Source organism: Corylus avellana, chromosome 1, assembly GCF_965113065.1.
Source record: "Corylus avellana chromosome 1, dhCorAvel1.hap1.2, whole genome shotgun sequence".
NCBI classification, from domain to species: domain Eukaryota; kingdom Viridiplantae; phylum Streptophyta; class Magnoliopsida; order Fagales; family Betulaceae; genus Corylus; species Corylus avellana.
Window position 1 is genome coordinate 13,927,344 of NC_142490.1, and position 23,678 is coordinate 13,951,021.

Genomic DNA, 23,678 nt, shown 5'->3' on the forward strand with positions numbered 1-23,678 from the left:
AAGATATATATATATATATATATATATATATATATATATATATATATATATATAATGCACGATAAATTGTGCATATGATTGGGTTATATGATTGTGAATGTATATTGCACAATTAAAAATAAATAAATAATTTTACTTTCCAGCATCGATTACTTTTGAGTAGCACTGGAAGATAAGGATTAATGAGAGTGAATCGGAAGGAGTAATTTGATAATAGATCAAACCTTAAATATCAGGGACGGAACCAAAATTTCTCATTTGATGGGGCGCACAGAGTATAAAGGAGGGGTCAAATTTATTTTTTATATGGGCAAGCCTAATTTTTGAGCTTAAAAATACATATATATCGATTTTATAAACAGACAAAAAAATATAAAAATAATAGAAAATTTGAAAACAGGGGGCATAGCATAGCCCCCATTGGTCTATTAATAGTTCTGTCACTGCTTAAGAATCAATCTGATCGATTTTGAACTCTAAAAAATGATTTGATAAATGGTACTTATATTTTTCGCACTAATTTATCACAATTCATATCAGTCTTAAAACATGTCACATTAGTCCATGTGATGTGAGTGTAATGAATAGGTGTAAAGAGTAATATTACTCTTTGATAAACACTAGAGCCGGAGGGCTGAAAGAGTATTCTTTCCTTATTTTTTACCTGAATTCACCACATTCTTTTCAGCACCCACTTCTTGTTTCAGTCTTCAGGAATAGAGATAAAGCCCCCGTTTTTGGCAGTTTTTGAGCCCTATCACAAAGCTCAATGAATTCCTTGCTTTTCAAAGGGGAAAAGAACCCAAAAAAAAAAACCGTGTATAAAATAGGCCCTATCGCTGCAGTAATGCTAGCTAGGCATAATAGATAATATGGCCCAATTACTTCTTGTACCGGACCATATATTCGAATTCTGTGGCATGTCAATATGAAGCACCAGAAACTTCGGGGTTTACATGCGTGTGGATAGTAACTCTAATTATCTACTATCCGCATTTATTCTCTTATCTATTATTCGCGGATATTAACTGTAATTATCTACTATCTGCATTTATTCTCTATCTACTATTCGGATATGTTGATGCCGTTAGCAAAATGACGTCGTTATGGATTTGGTATTGGGTTATGGTTAAAGTTTTTTTCTTTTCTCTCATCTCGTATCTCACATACTCACACCCATGCCGTGATGTTAGGGCTTAAAAAAACACCAAGACAAGTCCAAACTAATTTCAAAATTGCTTAAAATAAGAGACCTAAAAGAGGCCTAAAAGACTAAAGTATGCCTAAAACGCCACTAACCTGATATACAGATAGTGGATAATGATTAACCGCAAGAACCGCACTTGATGCGATTAGTAATCACATAATATGAATTGGCCCTATCACAAAGCTCAAATGCTCAATGAATTCATTGCTCTTCAAAGAATGCCTACCCAACGGGGAAAAACATTGTGCATAAATAGACCAAGAGCTGCAAGCTGCCATTGAGATTTAGGAAGGTTGTCAGAGAAAGTTAGGCAGCCTTCAAACGTATATGAGGGAAACATCTAGACGAACAAGTCCAGCAAAAAAGATGTAATCAGGAAGGGCGAAAAAACAAAATTCGTCCTAATTACTTTGATATAAAAGAAAAAGAGCACTTGAATATACCAGTATTGATGCCTATTAACAAATAAATTGTAAATTACAATTTCAATGAACAATGGCATTCAGCAGTCCCCAGAGAAAAATAATGTATTGATTGAACTACATTGTAACACTTTTCATCATTATCAGGGTGTATAACACAAATCTCCTCTGATGCTATAGAAGTTTGATGAGGGAATGATGGGTGTTGCTCAAAACTACCCAAATCAATTAAAATACATAAACAAATCAGAAACTGCATCAACAACAAGACCATTAAGGTTGGCTCTTTAGTAGTGCCTGTAGTAATGCAAGTTTCTTCCCTATATCCTCAATTCAGTGCAATCAATCTTTACAATGCGTGAGGCTGGGGATCGGGAGGGTAAAGAGCAACAAGAAACCGGTGAATCATCTCAAAGCTAGTGAATGTGATAACAGCAGCTGGTGTAGTCCTCAGAAGGTTGGTAGCGCACCCACGGTAAAAACCAGCTATGCCTTCTTGCTGAAATACTTTCTTAATACAATCAGTTACACCAGAATACCGCTTCTCAGAGTGATGGCCTTGTTCTTGAAGCCTAGAGCGTACAACCTGCAAAATTTATGTGAGACTTAATTATGACATATGCTGCAATGATCACTTAGTCAGAGAATATGCAGCGACCAAAGGAACTGTAGTAAGCCCTAATAGAGAACAGAGTGGTAAAGGATTGTTGTACCCTCCCCAAGTCGGTTTGATTAGGCTAGAGTTGATGACATGAGATAGAGTTTCCTAATTAGTTAAAGCCTCATCATTCGAAAAGCATGACAAATAAAAACCAGTCCACGTTCAGGTCCGAGGAGGATAAACTATGCAAGGGATATACTTGGTATAAGTAAAACCATCCTTTCTCATGCTTTAGATGACAACATGGGCATTTACAATAGAAAGATATAAAAATTTTACTCCACTCAGAGAGCCAATATAGATTTATTGAAAGTAAGAAACCCATGATGATTATGATAATAAATATAAGGGGGTACGGTGTTATTTGTTCTAACAGTAAACAGCATTGTTCTGCTTTTCTGGTGATAACTAGGGGAAAAGGTGCCCGATCCGGCAAGCAACTTATGAAGAAATTAAGAATAACAACATTTAGCCCCTATCGCTTGTAAAAGTAAAATTTGAATTTAATCAGTTGGCAACTAGTACATTCTTAAAGTAAATGAAATTTCCACATATTTACCACAAAAAATTTAAATTACACCTCAACATTATTTGATATCCTACCTCATGTGGATATGTCAATGTGGAAGCAAATATCTTGGAGACTGATGAAGCAACAGCAACATCACGTGCACATAGTTTATCCGTCGTCGTATTATCTGATACAATCACATCAAATTAGAATGAATATTTTGGTACATCTAATCAAAATTGATTTTTTCCCCGTGTTAGGTACATGAGACTAAAAGAGAATTTTCCTTAAAAGTTCAAGGAGAACTAAAAACAGGCAGACTATTACCTCGACTGGCCAAATAGAATTTTATTTTCTCATATGTTGGGAATTGTATAGCAACATGACTGATACCAGCCAAAGCAGGTACAAGACCACTGTTAAAAACAAGACAAGCACCATTAAGATCCTTTTTGCAATAAAATTGTGATGACTAATATGGTATATAAATGATTGAAGTTACAAACCTGTATAACCCACGAATGCCTTCCTCATGAGCTATTCTTCTCAAAGCAGACAACGTACTTCTATATGGTACTACGCCTGGCCTCATTCCCTGAGTCTGCAGGGAATAAGAGACAAAGTAATGCTTGAAGGTTTCACCTTATGCACAAACTCTAACCCAAAAAAACATTGCACAGAAAATGAGCAAATGGTTGTACTCATATTGGACTATAAGAATGAAATGAAAAACGTATGATGATGATGATGATGATGATGAAATGAGGGATGGGTATGTAAAATTTCACAAACACTAATCTTTTCTATTTAGTTGCAAAATATGGCTTCAACAGATGACCATCCATGACAAGAATTAATCAACGTCATAAGTCTGCCCATAACTGCTCTGTTGTCAATATAATTATTCCTCAGTGGTACAGTCTAGGTCCTTCAGTGCAGCCAAAAATCATCTAATCTTACATTCCCACCTTCATTACTTTTACTCTTCATTTTCTATTATGATTGATTCATAGTAATCAGTTATCTTGCACAAACATCATTCAGGTAGATATTTGAAGTATTCCTAAACAATTTGTACCACAAGTCTAAGAATTTGCTAATTAATGGGATTATTCATCGAAAGAACAAAGAATAAAACTACAATAATAACAGAATAAGTTCATTATTCCTTCCTCTTCTAGTTGTGGCATGGTATGATAGCATTGAAAGATAATCCTAAAGCTGCAACTGCTCAAATCAGTAATAATTAGAGAGACACTAAGAAGGAAAAATTTTCTTCAATACAGCAAACAACAAGCACTAAATTATGGGCAATCCTTAAAAAAAATCAATACTAGTTTGTATGGCTTGCTAAGTAGAATCCCAAATCCTAGTATCTTTTCATCATATGTGATAACATTAATTAGATTACAGCTGAATGAAGGCATATGGTACTTGAGAGACGCACTTGAAGCCTTGTCTTCACAACCCAAAGAGGATTTGTAGCAATGGATGTTGCAGCTCCAGCACCGGAAGCAGCTACCACATTAGCACCAATTGAAAGATGATGATTCTCATCTACACATGGAACACAGCCAAAAATATCAGTAAAAACTAAACATGAAGGTACAACAAGATAATAAGTTCAAGTACGGAAACTAAAAAGGAAATATATTCCTAGGGACAAGTTTGACCATAAATTATCCTACATTTCAAGTCACAGAAGAAATAGGCCACAAACTAACCATCAGAAGAAAGAACGCTTTTCAGCTGCTCATACATTGAAAAATAAACCTGCAAAAAGTACAATACTGGGTCATGCAAAAAATATATATAATTAAATGAACTGAGACGATTCTCCAGACTCTAGAGAAGCCAGGCAGAATATGAGCGACAGACTGAATAATCTAGGAGCCACAAAAGAAACTATCAAAACCAAAACCCAAAACAAGATGCTCATGCACAGATCACTGTTTCTTTATACAGCGACCAAATAATATTCTCTCTTTGCACACATCAGTTCCATTGCTCGGTTGTATTCAGACAATTATCATGAGTAATGCTAGAAGTCCTTGTGTCCCTCTTATGTCCCTCAAAAAATGATGTCGCTCTTAAAATCACCATTAGGCTTGTGATTGATCATTATTAGATTTTAATCAAATAATGATTTTAAAAGTCATCTCATTTTTAGAGGGACACAAGAGGGACTTCAAGAATTACTCAATTATCATAGGCTAGTAATTATACCCTTACCTTTAGTACGAACTTGAAATGGGAAGAAAGAAAAAAATGCAACTTTGACCAAGTTGTGAGAATTTTGAACCAGTGAGCAAACATAGCTCTCATGTAGATGGTGTACCAAGTGTACTATATGGTAGCTATGTGAAAAACATGTGCAGATAGTACTATGCTTCTCAAGTTCAATGCATTATTGAATCACACAATTTGCAGAACTTATAGATATATTATTTTCTCAAATTTCTCAACTAACACCCAATTAAAAAAGGAAAAAGCAATACCTAAAAGAAAAACTCCACAAGGCTAAAGCTAAAGCATAAAGAGTACTTACCGCCCAGTTAGGAAGTAATGCCAGCACAGTGGGAGCGAGCCCACGGTACATGCCTCGCAACCCCTCCCTGTGAAATATTTGTTCCAAACTACCAACTATAACACTACCTGATCCACCAAAAAAGAAGAAAGTCACATCATAGAAACCCCACCTTATACAATTCCATCAATAATGCTCAATGAAATTCATTTAAAAAAATATAAAATATAAAATATAAAATATAAAATATAAAAAATAAAAAACAACAACAGCAACAACGTGCACCTTGTAACTACTAAAAAATATACCAAGTGATTCCCCAAATGCTACAGTAATCTTTATTGGCAGACACAAACCCAAAGCGAAAAAGGGCATACCTTTAACACTCCCATTGCCGAGCTGAGGTAGCCCATGAACCTGGAGCCTAGTCTTTATCACATCTAAAGGACACACGAATGTTGCAGCAATAGCCCCTGCGCCAAACCCCAAAATTTTTCAGACAGAAAATAAACAACAAAAGGAAAATTCAAGCTTTCAACACTTTGACCGAGTAAAACCGAGAATTTCCACATTCTCTCGTTGTTATTTTCCTCGACTTTCTCAGGAACCAAACAAAAACTGAACGAGGGAAGAAATCAGACGCACCGGCAGCGGCGCCGGCGCCGGCGTTGCAGAGGAGAAACTTGGGACTAAGGCCATGCGGATCGGCCGGCATCGCGGGTTTTCGCACGAGAATCCCGAGAATTCGCGGAGGCAAAGAAGTCCTCTCTAGAGAGGATGCGGCCGATCGTAGAGAACCAGAGTCGCATGGCCAAGCGAACCGGTCCGAGCTAGGGCTTCGCAGCTTCAGCGATAAGATCGAGAACTCAGTTCGTCCATGAGATTGTGTATATTCTACAAAATTACAAATATTCAATAATTTAGATTGGTTTGGTGGTAAAGCGGGTCGGGCACGCACGTGGGGGTTTGGGCTTCGCAGTTTCCTTCCTATCTTTATCAACGCCAATTCACCACCGACAAAAGGTCTTTACCGGACGGGTCGCCGCAAATATGACCAGGCCCTCGTGTGAAACGATGCTCTTTTAGCGGAAACCGCGTAGACTTTTTGGATTTATATTAATTTTTTTGTGTAAATTTTCTTTGCGATTAATTTGTTTATAAATTTGAATTATTTGTCTATTTAATTGATTGGTGTATGATACAAAGAAGAAAGAAAAAGAGTCAGGGAACAACATGACGACGGACTAGAATGTAACTACCTTAAAGACATCGATGATATCGTATGTCATATGAATTTTAAATTAATTTGTTAACAAATTGGTGATACCATTTTCCAAGTTGGGTTGTGCCCGTCAACAGCCGACAACCAATGTTGTCGGGTTGGCCCCTCTCCCCCCTAAGGGAGTCGTCGAGCGGCAGCTCCCAGCTTATTAAGTGCATTGTGAAAAAATTGTAACTCTTAATTGTCTATTACAACAAATAAAAGGAACACCCATAAAGACTTGTTACTAAAAACAGTAAGATCAGTGTGACAACAGTTTATGAAGAAAAATATTTGTTGCCCGTTATCGGTGTCATAACAACTATGTATGTTTCGCGCCCATGAGGTTAGATGCCCAAGAGGGACAGTCAATATTAATAGGAAGTCGAACGCCTAAGCAAGACAGTTTGCACTAACAGGTTGGTCCCCAACCGGATGATCCCACGTAGCTTAAATTGCTATGCTATCCCCTATAAATAGGAGTCCATTGTAGCTAATGAGTTTTTAAGTCATTCGTCGCCTTCTTGTTTTCTATTCCCTTCAATAATTTTAGTTGTTTAAACATCAGAGTGCTCCTCGCTAGTACCTCCGACGAATCAACTTAGCATGTTTTGTATTACTCTGCGGGTCTCTTTGATTAGACTATCAGCGTGCTATCAATTATATTTTTGTTAACATAACATGTTTGTGAAAATTTATTGGTAATTGAATCTTATCCGACTATTGCTTAACTAACCTTAGAAATATCAGATAAACGCGGGCCTCCGAGATAAAACTCGGTTCTTCTCTTTTCTCTCTGTTCTCTCTCCTCAAAAATTCATAGTCTTCCTCCAACGACTGCTATGGGAGGAGGGAGCCTTGGCTCCTTCCTTCTTCTCCTTCTCCTTCTCCTTCTCCTCCCCCTCCCGCCCTCTCCCTCTACCTCTCCCTATCCTTCTCGCCACTTTTGAGGTTAAATTCATCTCTTTTGAGGCTCTATCTGCTTCTTTGGAAGCCTTATCTTACATGTCTTTGTCATATTTTCTTTTTTCAATAACTGCATCGTCCAATCCTCCTCTGTGAATCCATCGTTCATTGGCATCACCGACGACTCATAGCTTCGAATCGGCTCCCTTATTGGAATTTTTAGATTTGATTTTTTTAAAATCCGATCTATGCATTTCAAGAAGCCACCGCCATACATGCATGTCTCCACCTTGTTCCTAGGTGTTTGCTGCCAGAACCACCCCCATAAGATGTCCACGAGCCGAAGCGTGATAAACACACGCCTGCGAGTAGATCTCACTCGCAGGCGCGTGCAGCCCACGCGCTGTCCTCTTCGATGCTGCACCTGCAATGCTTCGCCTCATCCATATCCGCCTCCACCTCCGATGCACCTCCATTGTTCGATGCAATTTGTGTCTAGTTTGTTCTAAGTTTTGCATTTTGTTGTTTTTTCTTGTGTTTCTGTGTTGGAAATTCTTTCCATAGGCTTTGAATCATTCCTCAGTGTTTTCTTTATTGTTGTTATGGCTGTCATTCGGGTGTGATGCAACGGTTGTCTTGGGTGTACCATTTTTGGTACACATAACAAACCTCCTTAATTGGTGGCCAACTTTCTTGGTCTTCGTACCAATAAAGCATATGCTCGCGTCATTCATTTGATGCATTGCCTTTTCTTTTTGTTTACTCATACTGATGGGTCACTTTGGGGTTTATTGTTTGGTTGTCCAGCCCTTTATTGTTTGTTATAATCTCTCGTTTTATCTAAAAGAAAAAACACCAAAAAAATATCGTGTAATTCTGTATTTGAACTTAGAAAGAACACATATTTATAAGTCCAACTCTCACGTTTCATCACTCAATTTATATGCGAATCTAATTAGTGTTATTCATTATATATAAATATTTTAAAAATTGTTAACTATAAATATATTAAAAAAAAAAATTATACGAAAATTGTAAAGAATGCCATTGTTGGAAACATTGTTTACCAAAATTGAGTACATATTAATTTCATCCTCTCAAAGTTAAAATAAATTTTAAAATTATCATTAAATCAAAATTTAATAATTATTTATTTAAAATTTAATAATAATTTTAAAATTCATATCAATTTTAAAAGAATAAAAAAAAAATGATGAACATTACTTAAACATTTGCGAAGACACACGTAACTTGGCTATTCTTTTCTTGTTAGATATGCCAATTGACTTATTAAGAAATAGGATAAACCAGCTCATTTGTACCCACCAATAAGAATAAGTCACCTAGAATTAGTGCATTATTTCAAATAGGCACTAAAACACCAGATTATATAAGTTTCTTCATTTTTTAATATTATTATTTTTTTAAGAAATTGCAAGAGGGCTAGGAGTGGCTCGCCACCAACCCAGCCCCTTTGCAGCCACCCCATATAGGCGGAGGTGGCTGCGCAGCCACTCCCAACCCATCTAGGATGGCTGAAGAGCCATCCCAGATCTGCTTGGGTGGCCCGCGCGGGCCAACTCTGCCCATACAAGGTGGCTCGTTGGCCATCCTAGAGGGGTTGGGTAGCTACTCTCAACCCTCTTGCAATTTCTTTTTTTAAAAAAAAAAAAATGGAAAAACCATATAATCTGGTATTTTTGTGCCTATTTGAAACGGTGCAATAATTCTAGGTGGTCTATTCTTATTGGTGGGCACAAGAGCTGGTTTACACCAACTCTTTTATAAAATAGAAGTTATCCTCATTAAGAAAAGCTGAAAAAAAAAAAAAAAAAAAAAAAAAACGTGTAGGTAATAAACTAATAAATTCTATTAATTAAAGTTATGAAAGTTGATATTTGTTTGACATTCAATCATAAATCTAAAGTCAAACGATATATATATTGTTAAATAAAGTTCTCTTAAAAATTAAGACGAAAAAAATTCTTTTAACTTGATATATTAAATTGACATATGTATTTAAATTTCTAAAGCGCGTTATTTTCACATGTTTCATCAATTTTACTAAAATTATATGTGAAAACCACACACAAAAAACATTTATTTAATAGAATAAATTAAATTAATTCATTTCAACTTTTTCTTTTTTTTTTAAATGGTTGGATGGGTTGGTGATTGCATGCAACACGCCGCAACACGCCAACTACTACCACGCAACATGACTCTTGAATCCTTTATTGTAATTGATGGGTCAGTGTCTCGAATTAATGGCGGTCAACCTAATCACTTGTCATTAATTACGCTCGTGTCAATTAACAAATAGAGTTAAATACTAAATACTTTCTTGAAGTTTGGTAACTTTATTTTTATTCACTAGGATTTCATTTTTATCACAGGACCCCTCTGGGGTTTTGATAAATGACCAAGTTAGTTCATCATTTAATTGACCATTAGGACTGACACATAGACCAATCAGATGTTGACACGTGGCACCTATTTAATTTTTTTAATTTTTTTTTAAATAAAAAAAAACTGGGGGTGGCTCTTGGCCATTTGGGGATGGCTCGGCCACCCCCTGGTGCCCAAGCCACCCCCATCCGGCCAGATGGGGGTGGCCGAGCCACCCCCAAATGGCCAAGAGCCACCCCCAGTTTTTTCCTTTTCTTTTCTTTTCTTTTCTTTTTTTTTAAAAAAAAAATACATTTTTTTTTAATTTTAAAAAAAAATTAAAAAAATTAAATAGGTGCCACGTGTCAACATCTGATTGGTTCACGTATCAGTCCTAACGGTCAACTAACGAATTGACTAACTTGATCCTTTATCAAAACCCAGGGGGGTCCTGTGATAAAAATGAAACCACAGGGGGAAAAAAATAAAGTTAGTAAACCCTAGGGGGTTTGAGGTATTTAACCCTAACAAATAACAACCTGGTATATCCGGCACCGTTTCAGTGGTAAAATTATCATTTTATTTTTTATACAATTTGTTTCTCAAATTTTGCACTAACAGGATTCTCTCTATAATTTAAGGGATTTAAGTACTTTTAAGAGAAATATTAGGAATATTAACTTTTTTATTAACAGAGGTTTACTAAACTGATGTGTAGTAGTTAGCAATTTAAATAATAAATTTGAAACCTGCTCAAACATGTGAGTCATATAAAAACGCTTTCACATTTACTCTCTGAATTGCTAAAATCTGAACATCAAAACTGATCAAAATTTCTATGACCCAAACCGAAGGTGAGCCGATCCCGACTACGACGCTAACAACTAGGGTTTCTTGTACTTCAAATGTGGCCTTGATGTCGACACAAATTTTAATCCATAAAGCAATTAGGTTGAATATATGATTATTTTAATCAACTTCTCATTAAAATCCCAATCCCTTACGCAAAAGCTCTTAAGCTTACTTTTCTCTCTTTCTTTAAGTATGAAAGGATACTAATTTTTATAAAATTTTCAACCACCATTCTTTTTTCTTTTAGGTAAACAAAATAAATTGAAAAATCTACCGTAGAGTTTTTTTCTAAATTGTGTTTGAAGAATTTATTCTAACCCAATCTATAAAAATAATATGTGTCTTTTGAGCATGTGAAAATCACATACTTTTTTAATAGTAGGGACAAAATTGAAATAAATTTTATCAAAAAATCATGTGCATCTTTACATGCTATTAAAAGAAATGGACACTTGTCATTTTTAAAAAAATTCTTTCAACTTAGTTTGAAAAAAAATTCGGTCCAAAATTTAATAAATACAAAGAAAAATTCAGTTAGAGAAGCTTTTAAATGGCCTGTAGAGAAGCTCACGAAGTAGATTGTTTTTTAACTTGTCGAGTTATCATAGGACAATTATAGCCCTACAGTGATCATTAATTACATAATAATGTTTCCCATTTCTTTTTTAGAGTCCTTTCTATTAGGATATGATGTAAAAATTTGACGCATTAGCTGAAAATTAATATCAAATATTATAGAGATAAAAACAATGTATTTTAATTTCAAATCAATTTCATTGACTTTTTCATTCGGTCTAATCCAACACGGTAACACCCACCACCGAATCCCCACCTACCTCAAGCCCTCAACATTTGAGTCTCCAAAACCAACTAATAATGTGGTTTTATCGATGAATATTTTGTCTATAAGGTATTTTGGCAAGAGAAAAAAAAAAAAAAAAATTATTTTTAGATATAATTTGAAATTTTCACAATTCAAACATTATCTATAACATACACAATAGCCTCTCGAGCTATTATAAGACAATATCTATGGAAAGTCACCGTCTCAATCAGTTTCAGATCTGCAACAAATTTTGGCAAATTATGTCTCTATTCGCAGCCAAGTTCTTGATTCCCTGGCTTTTTTTTTTTTTTTTTTTTTTTTTTTTTTTATCTCCGCTACTAGTATTTTATCAATCGCAATCACCTTCGCTACCTTTACCATAGTGACAATTCTTCTTTATGCTTGATAACTCTTCCATCACCGGTCTATAGTTTGCTTCCAGAAAATGAAATATAAGAAAACAAAAGACCGACCGAAATTTCATAGATCATTTCTAAAAGTTGATCTAGAGAGAATATATTCTTATTTAAAATCAACGAAAATACAATAACAAAAACCCAACTCCATCTCATGTTCCCCGCGCCATCGCCGGTCAACCACGCGCCGCTAAAAAGCACCATGAGGACCATTGACACATGCGTCCTGATCGATCTATGGTGGAGTCAGGAAAATGGAGGGGGAAGGGGGAAAGAGAAAAGGGGCGGAGAGGAGGGAGTCGTAACTCCCTCCCCCCACTCTATTATGCTCTCTCTACGCTACTCTATTTCTAGGGTTTTAATGTAGGATAATTATGAGAGAAGAAAAATTATTTGATGTGAAGAGTTATACTATTTTTTGGAATTTCAAGTTGAAATGTTTACTTCCTATTAGAGGGTGCAAAATACATAGTTTATATTACAACTTAATTAAAGTTATTCTCTTTCTAAAAATATGGAGAATATATCTTCTTATTTAAATTTTGTTTTGTTGTTTTGATTGGAGTAATGTGATATATAGTCCATTACTCACTGTTTAACTCTTTTTAATAAGAGTTTAGTACTCAAATTTAAAAAAAACGTGTCAACATTTTAACATCTACAATTAGCTTTACTGGCTGCTAGTGGAAATATCATGGGCCATGCCATTGTTCTTGCCTTCGTTGTCTCAGTTCCCATAATACCCTTACCTGTCGGTGCATGTCTTCAAAGTGTGAAGGTGTGTGGACCATGATTTTGAAAGGAGTAACGCTTGTTTTATATATCTATGATATTTCAATTATTAGATATTAATTTGTTAAATAATATTAACTAGACAACCTAGACCGCAAAAGCATTGAAAAAGATTTGTTGTTTTAGTGGAAAGAAACAATAACTGCAGAATCACAAAACAAGAACTTGCAGCTGATTGTGATCCAACACCAAAGCATGAAAAAAATTTAAGATTTGAGAGAACCCAGATGAAGTGGTTGATGAAGAATGGTTGGGAAGCACATGAAAATGGGAGAAGGAATTCAATGTTGGTGAAGCTTCACGTGGAGGCATGGAAGCTAGCTACAGCCTGCTCTGCAGGTGCCATTGAGTCCTTGGCGTCTGACACCAATGGTTCAACAGTAGACGAAGCTTCAGACTATGGGCTTGACTTTTACAGCCTTAGGTTTAGGTTTTAGTTAAAGTCACCCACCCCTTCACAAAGAACCTGAACTACCGCGGTTTGAAAAACAAATTTTAAAACCTCTCAATTTTACCCATTTAACTTTCGATTTGATGGAATATACCCCCATTCGTCAATTTATACCCCTCAAACTTCTATATTTCAAATTTAAAATTAAAAACAAAAAACAAAAAATTGAAGAGTAATTTAGTCTTTGTATTAGTTTCTATTAGGGTTTAATAGCAAAAATTGACGAATGAGGTCAATTGCATCAAATTGAAAGTTCAGGAAAGTGAAATTAATAGTTTCTAAAATTTAGAAGATCTTCTCAAAACGTGTAGTAGTTTAAGAATCCTAAGTGAAGTTATTCAATTCTTTTTTTTTTTTCTTTTCTTCACATAATGTGCTCTACAATTAGCACTACTGATTAATTTAAAGTGTATTTATGACCGTATAACGGTAAAACCTTGCTCACAAGGTCTGGTTAGGGTGGTGGGTGGAACTGAAATTAGGTATGGTGTAAAAATTTTAAGAAAAGGGGGGGCAAAATTTGGATTTTGAAATGATTATGAAAATACTTTTAAAAATACATTGAGGCCTCAATGCAGTTCCACTTCCACCCCACAGTCCGAGAGGTGCAATTTAAAATTACATGTAAAATTAAGAGTAATGTTAGAAATACATTTTTATTTCACAATGCTGACCGACAACTCAATTAACCTTTGAATATAGTATATAGTATTACTAAAAAAATTAAATGTTTTGTTAAAAAATATAAGAATAACATCAATCTAATAGACTAAATTAACAAAAAAAAAATTATTATTCTAAACTAAATTAGTGGGAAACTTTGTCCTTATTGTTGCCTCTATAATATCAAAGCAATCGATCGAGTATATTGATGGAAAAACCACCAAGTAATTCAATCATAATGAAGCCGCCAACGGATATTAAAAAGGTAAAATGTTTGTTTAAATTGAAAGGTTTTTATTTATTTACTTCTTTTTTTATTTATTCGTTTAAATTAAAATTGAAAGGTTTATTAAGCTGTGAAATGTGAATACCCTTAAAGAGGTTGTGATGTGGAAATAGTCTCATCCCGTTATTTATTTATTTATTTATTAATAACCCATTCATTTGATATTATCTTAATAATATTTACTAGAGCCTCTATTGTCAGATCCATCCTGATAACACCTATTTTACAGCTTCCAATTACTATGTGACACATTATAAATTTAAGAAAAATACAAAAAATAAGTGAGAACAATAACACCAAATTAGAAAAAAAAAAAAAAAAAAAAAAAAAAAAACCGTAGCCAGCAAGACCCAGGCTAGACCCACGCGGGTATGGCTGGTGGTGAACGCCTCAAATCCCACCGGCTGTGACCCGCCTCAAAACCTGTTTATAATGCCTTAAAATCCGTTTCTAATGTCTCAAAACTCTTTTTTTTGATTCAAAACTAAAACCTAGAAGTGAAAGGTTAACCCTTTAGGGATTTTATCACCTTAAAATCTAGTGTATTTTGGTCAAACTTCTTTTTGTACACTTTTTAATATTTTTACTTATGTGTTGCTTATAAACTTATTGATTGACGACTGTAAAATGGGTATGATCAGGATGGTCATACTAAATGTTTTTCTCAATATTTAAACATGAGAGTATCAAATTTCACATCATTTTTCTAAGTTGTTAGCCAAATATACCACCCATTATAGTCAAAACCCATGGGTAATGCGAAACACATAAATCAAGCATTGAATATAACTTATTACATATTTAGACTTTATATTTGATTAACTTTTACGATGCCACAATCAAAATATAAAATACAAAGAAAAAAAAAATTGTGCTTTTCTTTCTTTTCACGCAAAAGATAAATATATTAATACAAGCAACGACAAAAAATTATAGTCACACTAACACTACATATATAGATAGACTAAACACGCATTTATCAGGCTTTAATAATACACATAGGTTAATAGAACCCCCACTATTTTATTCTTCATTTTTAATTAGTGGCATGTTCAATTCACCTCTTTTCTTCTTTTTTATTTAATTTTTAATTTTTTTAATTTTTATTTTTTTAATTAAGATTGATCTTAAGGTGAATTGGGCATGGCATTTTTTTTTTTTTGTTGACATGTTCGCACAAGAGAGAGGAGGGAGATTGAAACTAGTGACCCCCACTTCATTAAGCATGAGCTACCTCTTGGGGACTAATTGAGCATGACACATTAGTCATTAGGTGAGTATGCTCGAAAAATACAAAATAATATTTATCTTTTAATTATTTCATTATTTTTTTTTTTGAAATGGTAATCTCTTCATTCAAATAAAATGGGAAAATCAGGCCTAAGCCTTACAAAGATAGAGCCATCTGCTCTAAAATCACTATATCTGATATACAACTAGGATGCTCCTCCACCCAAGCATGAGTTTCTGAAGTCCTTTTTGCAAATTTGGCTAAACCATGGGCTGCTATGTTGGCCTCTCTCTTCACATGTCTAACATTCCATCTGTTTAGAGACCCTAAAACCCATTTGATATCATCAATAATCTGCCCATATCGTAGCCAACTTTTTTGGGGATCAATGATCGCCTTCACCACTTGCAGCGAGTCCCCCTCGAGTACCACATCAAAAATTCCAACCTCCTTACTGAATTCCACAGCCCGTAGAGCAGCCATTGCCTCAGTTGAGGCAGTTTCATGGATTACCATTACAGGTTCACTTAAAGCTGCCATGGTGTTGCCCTTTTCATCTCGAATGATAACCCCCACTCCCATTTTTTGCTCACCTTCGTTGATAGCAACATCCCAATTAATTTTGAAATACCTTGCCGGTGGAGCTTCCCATTTTTGTCGAGTCGGCATAGGACAATCAGGAGCTTCCCCCTGTTTCTCGTTCACCTTACGGTATAGTTGGAGCTGATCAATGGCTAGCCTTGCTACAACACTAGGGTGTGAAAAAACTTCCCCGTGCACCACATCATTTCGTCGTTTCCATATTCCTTTTGCTACCATAGCAAACAGCTCCAGGTCTTCTCTCGGTACTGTCCCCATCAGATGTTCCACCAACTCACAAAAATTGTCACCACCCGATCTGCACTTTTGGAGCTTACTCCCACTAACACTCCAAACATCCTGAGAAGAAGGGCAGTACCATCAATAATTATTTCATTATTGATGGTAAAAGGAAAACACAGAATAATAAACATATAGTAGTAATTAGGAATAATAACATCCTCTCAATTTCAATTAGAATGGAAAGAATCTATTTTAGAATTTATTTTATGGTCCAAGTTAGATTCTACACATCTAATAATATATAGGTTGTGACATGATAATTATATTGTTGCATCATTTAAATTTTTTAAATAACATTAAATACAATAAATAAAATTTTAAAATGGATTTTCTTCTTTAATAGTCTTACCATTAGTCCTTTTCCATGTAAATTGAGAATTATGAAAAAATGAGTAATGCTATTTAATAAATTATTATATAATAGTTATACAACTTGATAATGTGACCATAAAAATTAATAATTGGATAGAATTTTAAAAATAAAATTATGACTAATTTTAATTGCGACATCATATAACAATCACGGTGGACAAAATACCAATAAAATGTGGTTGACTTTAGTTTCAACAAGAAGAAGATTAATAAAAAAATAATTAAAAATAACTTCAGAATCAGTAAAAAAATATGTTTTATAAATGAAAAAAAAAAGGAAGAAGTAAATTTATCGATGACGGACCAAAATGACAATCACAAATTAGTTGGACAAACACAATAAATATAGTTACCAAATAAAATTTAAAATTCACTTGAAAAATAAGTTAAGTCGGTTAAGTGACAATAAAAAATTTATACAACCTACCAACCGCCGAAAGTCAGTTGTCAATTAGTAACGATTTCGTGAGATCGATAAGCAGTACGTAAGCGTTAAACTGTTAATCTGCTCACCCCAAAATTCAAGGGAGATTGACACTACACTCGTGTGACGTCAGGCCAAACATCAAGCATGTACGAAAAACCGTGTGACGGTCACGTTGCTTAGAATTGGAGTCGTCGACCGTAAAGGCCACATGAGTTGCCAAGGGGGCGGAGGCCAATTTGGCCATTTTGCTGCAAATCATAACAGAGGTCAGACAGCTGCACCAAACTCCTCGCTCGCAAAAACTTGTTGCCTTTCTCAGTCTCTTGCGCACAGACTCAGTTGCTTTCTCTCCCTAGCTCACTCAAATGGCTGTTTCTCTCTGACCCATCTGAGATTATCCCCTAAAATCTTTTCTAAACCCCCCAAAATACCATCTTCGTAATCGTCCCAGAGAGTAAAAAAAAAAAAAAAGCAACTGAATTCTCAACCCAAACCACTGTCTCTGATCACTATATCCTTTTGATCCTTCAAGTTTGAGTGAATTTACGGTAATGTCCAACTCTGGCGGGTTCGCCTTGACCAGGACACACGGCTCGGACCGGTTCTACAACCCGCCGCCAGTTCGGAGGCAACAGCAGTTGTTACTGCAGCAGCAGAGGCAGCTCCGGAGGGCGGTGAAGTCGGAGAACTGGGTCGAATCGGGTGAGTCCGAGACGCGGACCGACTCGGATGAGTCGACATTGTCGAGGCCCAACTCGGCCTGCTCGTCCTCTCCCCCGAGACAAGCCGATTTGACCAACTTGGATCGGGTTATGGAATCGGTCACTCCCTTTGTCCCAGCTCAGTTCTTCTCCGAGGTAGTGTACAGCTTCATGGGTCTGTTTGTATGCCGAGAAATTATAAGAAAATGAACGAAAATGTTGCTATGTGATTCCAAATTAACTAGTTTCTTCTTGTTGGGTTTGTTTGGTTGTGGAGAAAACTGAGAAAAGAGAGATAAATAATAGATTTTTTTGAGTGATATATGTATTATGTGGTATGTGCTACTTAAACGATGATTTTCTTTCTTGGTGGGTCAGAAACGTATGAATTGTTCAGTTATACTTGGTCAAGTAGTTAGTGTAGTGTTCAAACATTTAAGATAGTGCAATATTCAGAATTGAACTTGTTAGTTACATTTATGTACCTACATTTGTCGTAGATTAGGCAGAGCCTTAGGTTTTGCCATATCTTGAGCTAATGAAAAGTTATGGGAGTGAATTTTCATTTATTTCATTTCGGTACTTATTTTAAGCATTTGAAAAAAGCATTATATTTGCCATGTTTGTGTTTTGGTTTACTTGTTTAATTATATTCTTGGAGAGGGTTATGTCTTCTGTTAAAAGCCAAGCCAACTAGTTGATTTTGTCTCTTCTAGTTGGGAACTTGGGCTTTTTGTTTCTTAAGTTGTAAATAAAGGAAAATCTAATATTCACATTGGTTTAAAAATAAGAAAAAAATATTTCCTGTGGTTTCTCAGCAACGAGCATCATTGCATATGTTTTAATTGGTGGCTGTTTGAGTCTACAGACAAGAGGGAAGGGATGGAGAACTCATGAAGCTGATATACATCCATCTTTTAGTCTTGGTGACCTTTGGGAGTCTTTCAGAGAGTGGAGTGTGTATGGAGTTGGGGTGCCTCTGTTATTGAATGGCAACGACTCCGTTAAACAGTACTATGTCCCATATTTGTCAGGAATACAATTGTACACAGACCCACATAGGCTGAGGTGAGCTTTTATTCCTTGTCTTTGCCTAAATCAATTAGCCTTTTATTATATTCTTGTTCTCTCTGTGAACAGCTATATGGATAATGATTAATTGTTAAAGGATTGGTTATTATCTTGTTCTTGTGTAATATATTTCATTTCTACTTTAGTTGATTTGGTCCGGTGAGATACTGGGCAGGTAAAGTGGCAAATACTCTTTCTACTTGTTTTGTTGCTTTTTTCCTGGTGATTTTGCTGCTCGTTGAAGTCTATCCATTTAGAGTAACATGCTTCCTTCCTCTTGGTTTCAAGATAAACTGAGAGAGCTAGGTTTAAGTGACTTTAATTCTTTATTCAATAATTACTAGGTGGACACCAGTGAATACTCATTTATCCTTTGAAAAGGTTCAATTTGTCTTTTGATTAGGACCATAATAGTAGTATTCAAACTTATACAAGAAGAAAAATATAACATTACCAAATATATGCTCAAATTTTATGGAAGATTGGAAGTAATTGATAACCTCCTTCGGGGAGACTAGCTAGTCTTACTTAAGAGTAATGCTACACTTACTTTCACTTCTCCACACCTATTTCCCCACACCTATAGGTGGCTTTTAAAACCATCATTGGATATGAGATGGATATTTATTAGATTTTAATCCAATGGTGGTTTTAAAAGCTACCTATGAGTGTGAAGAAATGGGTGTAGGGAAGTGGGAGTATGTGTAGTATTGCTTTTTACTTAAACCTATACCTGGAAATGAACCTGAGATTGTGGGCAATGGACTGGTATCATGCCATGGCCGAACAGTAAACAAGGTCTAGTAATTCTAGAGAAACGTGTCCACATTCTTTGCAGTAAGTGTTCTGTTCAAGAGGTTCTTTGACTTCTGTGATTATAATCATGTACAAGCTAATTCCTAGCTGTTTGTAGTTTTAGCACTTCCTTATGCATTAGGTATTGCTAGATCGAGCCTTTTGCATATTCAGATTATAATTGGAGGACTACTCCAGTACTTGCTATTTTTGACCTTCATACCTTTGGGATTTAGGATTGCAGGTATCAATATTGGCCTCTTTCCAAATTGATGCGCATTAGAGCACTTATGTTAGATATGACATGCTAGATTAGCATGAATACATTAAAAGGATTTGCTAATTTTTTGTCTATATCATTTAGTTTTCAAGTTTCCTTAACGTGTTGGTTCAGAATAAAATAAATTTGATTATTGATGTCCTTATTGGGGCTCATTTAACATCTGAGAAACTTATCGTATGGTAAGATTGATGCCAGTAGAGTGTTTATGTTAATGAGCCACTACTATTTGTTATTATATGGTTGAGCCTAATCCTTTGCATACTTACTGGGGCTTTAGATGAGAAGATTTTCTTTTACTTGATAGAACTTGGAGAAAATTGTTATTAACAGTAATAGCTTTTTACTAAAGCACCTTAGAATTGATAGATGCACCTCAATGTATAAAAAGAAAGAACATCTAGGAACCATGTTGCAAGTCAATGCTTCAGAAAGCTGTCAATCGAGACAAAAGAAAGAAGAGAAGGACTGATCATATTCTATAGTTTGTTTATGTAGATAAAATAACTTAGAGAAAGATGGGCTCATGGAAGTCATTACTTAAATCACTCGTGTGCCTTTGCAGACATTTTGTAGGCAGCTTCTTTTCTTTTCTTCTCTTTTCTCGGGTCTAGTAAACTAGAGTTGTAAGACTTGTCTTCATTATATCTTGTGGATGTCTGTTTTGATGTTTTACCAGGAAGCCTGGTGAGGACAGTGATGCCGAGTCTTCAAGGGAGACAAGTAGTGCTGGCAGCAGTGATTGTGAAGCAGAAAGGCGAGCCAAAAGTGTTGTTGATGGAATGCGGGGTCCACACAACCCTATGACCTTAAATTCCCAAAGAATGAGCAGACTTACATTGAGAGATAAACCTCCTCTTAATTCATCCAGTGATGAAGCTGAGGTTTGCAGCTCACCTGGGCCGCTTGTATTTGAATATTTTGAACAAGAGCAACCACATCATCGCCCACCTTTGTATGACAAGGCGAGTCCATTTTCTTTGAGATTTGTGTATTGAACTTTCTCTTCATTCATTTGCTTTGTCCTGACTTGGGTGCTTGTTGGATCTTACTCTGACCCTGCTCCCACCTACATCCACAGGTTTCAAATCTTGCATCTCAATTTCCAGAGCTGAGGTTGTACAAGAGCTGTGATCTTTTGCCTGCAAGTTGGCTTTCTGTGGCTTGGTATGTTTACTTGTTCTGCCTTATTTGAGTACAGGATGTCAGTATGGTGACTGAGTTGTCTAGTCCCTAATGTTACTGGCCTTTGCCTCTTTAATGAATTGAAACCTGGTTCCAGGTATCCGATATATAGAATACCTGTAGGCCCAACATTACAAAGTCTGGATGCATCTTTTCTTACGTTCCATTCCTTATCGACAAACTCCAGGAGTATATATCTCACCATATCTCTGTTATTATCATTTATTATCATACAAGTGATGTTTTTTATTTATCATTTCTTTTGTAATTGGTGCAGTCAAAAATCAACCACAGTTTCATGCTTCAAGTGGCAGGATGGTCTATGGAGTTGATGCATCTTCAAAGATTTCTTTGCCTGTTTTCGGCCTCGCATCCTATAAGTTAAGAGGTTCCATTTTGACCCCCAGTGGAGCCTATGAATGTCAGCAAGCAAACTCTCTATTGCAGGCTGCTGACAATTGGCTCCGGCGTTTGCAGGTTAATCTTCCTGATTTTCAGTTCTTTGTTTCCCACAACTCACAATGGAGATGATAAAAGTTCCAAGTTGTCGTTTTTTGGAATGGGATGTGATTGAAGATAAATGCCCTAGCCTAAAAACCCTCCTAAGTAATGCTTGATTTTCAGCATTGTGATCCATAAAACTATTTAAGTTTCGACTCAGAAGCAGAACTTTTGACAAGAGGTTGAAAGAGAGGGAGAAAAAAAAAAGGAGGAACTTTTGGCTTCAGTAAGGGAAAGGAAATTGGTTATTCAACTAGAAGTCTGCAGGTGCACGAAGGGCACTGTTGTATTGTATTTGGGCAGGGCATGAAAGACAACGATACAGACCACATTGGGATGGGATGGCCTCACTTGTTTTGTTGTGTTTGGGAGGGACCATCTCGTAATCTACGATATCCCTCTGTTGGGGGTTCACTGACCCCATCACTGATTTTTTTTGACAAGCATGTAAAAATAGTGATGAAAATTTGGGAAAATCTATGTTCTTGTCATCACGTGTACACTCATACCAGTATACAGTTTCCAGAAGAGATATCTATCAGGGTTTTTGAATTGTTGCATTATTTGTGCAGCTTTGCAGTCTGCTCCTATACTTATTATTCCTCCACAGAATGTAAGTCCGAAGGGTGTTGGATTGGCCACTTGCCAGAATGTAAGCAGAACCTCCAATTTTAGTGTGGCAGACAACTTTAACTTTGCCCCTGGCATAGGAGCCGGAGGGTGGTGAGAGGGGTAAACGACCCCTCGCCCGCCAAAAAGTTTTTGTAGTCTAGGTAAAATTGCACTCTGCCCAATGGGTAATTCAATCGGTTGAAGATAGAGATGGAGCCAGAGATTCTAATGAGGAGGGCCCAAAAAAATTATATATGACATTGATTTATAAAATCAATTTTTAAACCGAAAAAATGATACAAACATAGCAATATTTGAAATAAAGTCCAGATTTTTATAATGGGAGATGGCATATTCATTATTCATGTTGCTTAAAAAATTAAAAACAAATTTGTGGTTTTCAGACATATGGTGACTGATGTGAAAGCTGGACGTGAATCTTGAGCGTTTGGGGTGGGTTTCCTTGTAAATTTTACTGGTTCATCTGGTTCAACATCAAGAAACTTGAGTTCCAACTCCAGCTCTTGGAGAAACTTGGGTTCATCAAAAAAGGTGAGAAGATCAAGAAACTGGTTTGGCTTTTCTTTTGGTGAGAAGATTGGAAAACGTGAGCTTGCAGGCAAACATGTTCGTCCATCTCCTCCATTTTTCAGATGCTCAAAGAATTTGGTTGCAGATTGGTTTGCACTTTGCAGCGTGAGTCCGGACTCATCTCTTTAATTCAAAAATTTTTTCTAATGGGTAGGGGCCAAATAAGTTTACAATCAAATTACACCTTGTAAAAAAAATACTTATGGATTTGGGGGGCCTTGGCCTATACCGGCTACCCTCCAACTCCGTCCCTAATTGGAGACCATGCCTCAAAAGCATAAATCACTAGATCAAATTTCTCTTTTCTCTTTTTCTCTCCTTGTGTGAACATGTCAAAAAGAAAAATACGTCCTTAGTTATCTAACAAATTACAATGGTCATTGAATGTTTGGAATATGACAATATGAAAGAGAAGTGAGATTTGGAGGGTATGCTTAAACTTGTTAAACAAATAACTTGTGTATCTTCAAAGTGCTTAAACACTAACGCCTAAGGAACTAGCTATTGTGCGGTGGAAAGACAGTGCCTAAAATAGAGCGAAAAGTCCGTCATTCTTTAACAAAGCATCTACTAAAAGCCAATCATTTCCCCCTCCCATACTAGGTAGCCCACATCCATGCTATTTTTTGCTCTCAATTTCGCAGTTTTGCAAGATCTTTAAATGCCACTTTACAGCACTGGCAACAAACTTTCTTAAATTCCATTAACTTCCCTAATTGTTAGGAATGAAATTCTAAAGTTTTAAACTTAGAATTCCAATCCCTTTTTTATCCAACCCCTACAAGGTTTACTATATATGCTCAATATATGTAGCTATGTTTATTATTTTCATTATTCTATTCTAAAATTATAATTTCTATT

The 23,678-nt window shown here is 35.8% G+C and overlaps 3 protein-coding genes across 4 annotated transcripts; 1 reads left to right on the forward strand and 2 right to left on the reverse strand.

Annotated features, from left to right (window-relative positions):
- Positions 1–1,708: 1,708 nt before the first annotated feature.
- LOC132171997 (nicotinamide adenine dinucleotide transporter 1, chloroplastic) lies at positions 1,709–6,433 on the reverse strand. Its single transcript, XM_059583415.2, has 9 exons — positions 5,974–6,433; positions 5,706–5,801; positions 5,350–5,456; positions 4,526–4,574; positions 4,249–4,358; positions 3,308–3,402; positions 3,129–3,217; positions 2,894–2,988; positions 1,709–2,215 (listed from the first exon to the last, which is right to left on the reverse strand). The coding sequence occupies exons 1-9, from the start codon at positions 6,041–6,043 to the stop codon at positions 1,979–1,981; spliced, it is 948 nt and encodes a 315-aa protein (XP_059439398.2). The 5' UTR covers positions 6,044–6,433; the 3' UTR covers positions 1,709–1,978.
- A 9,123-nt stretch (positions 6,434–15,556) lies between these two features.
- Positions 15,557–17,325, reverse strand: LOC148587965 (uncharacterized). The gene is made up of 2 exons (XM_088513527.1): positions 17,239–17,325; positions 15,557–16,339 (listed from the first exon to the last, which is right to left on the reverse strand). The coding sequence occupies exons 1-2, from the start codon at positions 17,323–17,325 to the stop codon at positions 15,557–15,559; spliced, it is 870 nt and encodes a 289-aa protein (XP_088369653.1).
- An 18-nt stretch (positions 17,326–17,343) lies between these two features.
- LOC132172960 (uncharacterized) lies at positions 17,344–22,459 on the forward strand. Of its 2 annotated transcripts, XM_059584529.2 has the most exons (7): positions 17,344–17,938; positions 18,651–18,850; positions 20,608–20,893; positions 21,010–21,095; positions 21,211–21,302; positions 21,391–21,590; positions 22,187–22,459. In XM_059584529.2, the coding sequence occupies exons 1-7, from the start codon at positions 17,633–17,635 to the stop codon at positions 22,229–22,231; spliced, it is 1,215 nt and encodes a 404-aa protein (XP_059440512.2). In that variant the 5' UTR covers positions 17,344–17,632; the 3' UTR covers positions 22,232–22,459. The 2 variants fall into 2 exon arrangements, with proteins under 2 accessions (XP_059440512.2, XP_059440511.2); XM_059584528.2 differs by lacking the exon at positions 22,187–22,459 and having other exon boundaries at positions 21,391–22,166.
- Positions 22,460–23,678: the final 1,219 nt, after the last annotated feature.

Bases quoted from the DNA above. Each gene is read 5' to 3' on its own strand.
- LOC132172960 (XM_059584528.2), top strand. From the start codon at position 17,633: ATGTCCAACTCTGGCGGGTTCGCCTTGACCAGGACACACGGCTCGGAC. The intron at 18,851-20,607 runs GTGAGCTTTTAT...ATGTTTTACCAG, and splicing joins ACAGACCCACATAGGCTGAG to GAAGCCTGGTGAGGACAGTG. The intron at 20,894-21,009 runs GCGAGTCCATTT...CTACATCCACAG, and splicing joins GCCCACCTTTGTATGACAAG to GTTTCAAATCTTGCATCTCA.
- LOC148587965 (XM_088513527.1), bottom strand. From the start codon at position 17,325: ATGGCCAAATTGGCCTCCGCCCCCTTGGCAACTCATGTGGCCTTTACG. The intron at 16,340-17,238 runs GTTTTTCGTACA...CCTTCTTCTCAG, and splicing joins AGCAACGTGACCGTCACACG to GATGTTTGGAGTGTTAGTGG.
- LOC132171997 (XM_059583415.2), bottom strand. From the start codon at position 6,043: ATGCCGGCCGATCCGCATGGCCTTAGTCCCAAGTTTCTCCTCTGCAAC. The intron at 3,403-4,248 runs GTGCGTCTCTCA...TATTCCCTGCAG, and splicing joins TTGTGAAGACAAGGCTTCAA to ACTCAGGGAATGAGGCCAGG. The intron at 2,216-2,893 runs GTAGGATATCAA...TAAATTTTGCAG, and splicing joins CATTGACATATCCACATGAG to GTTGTACGCTCTAGGCTTCA.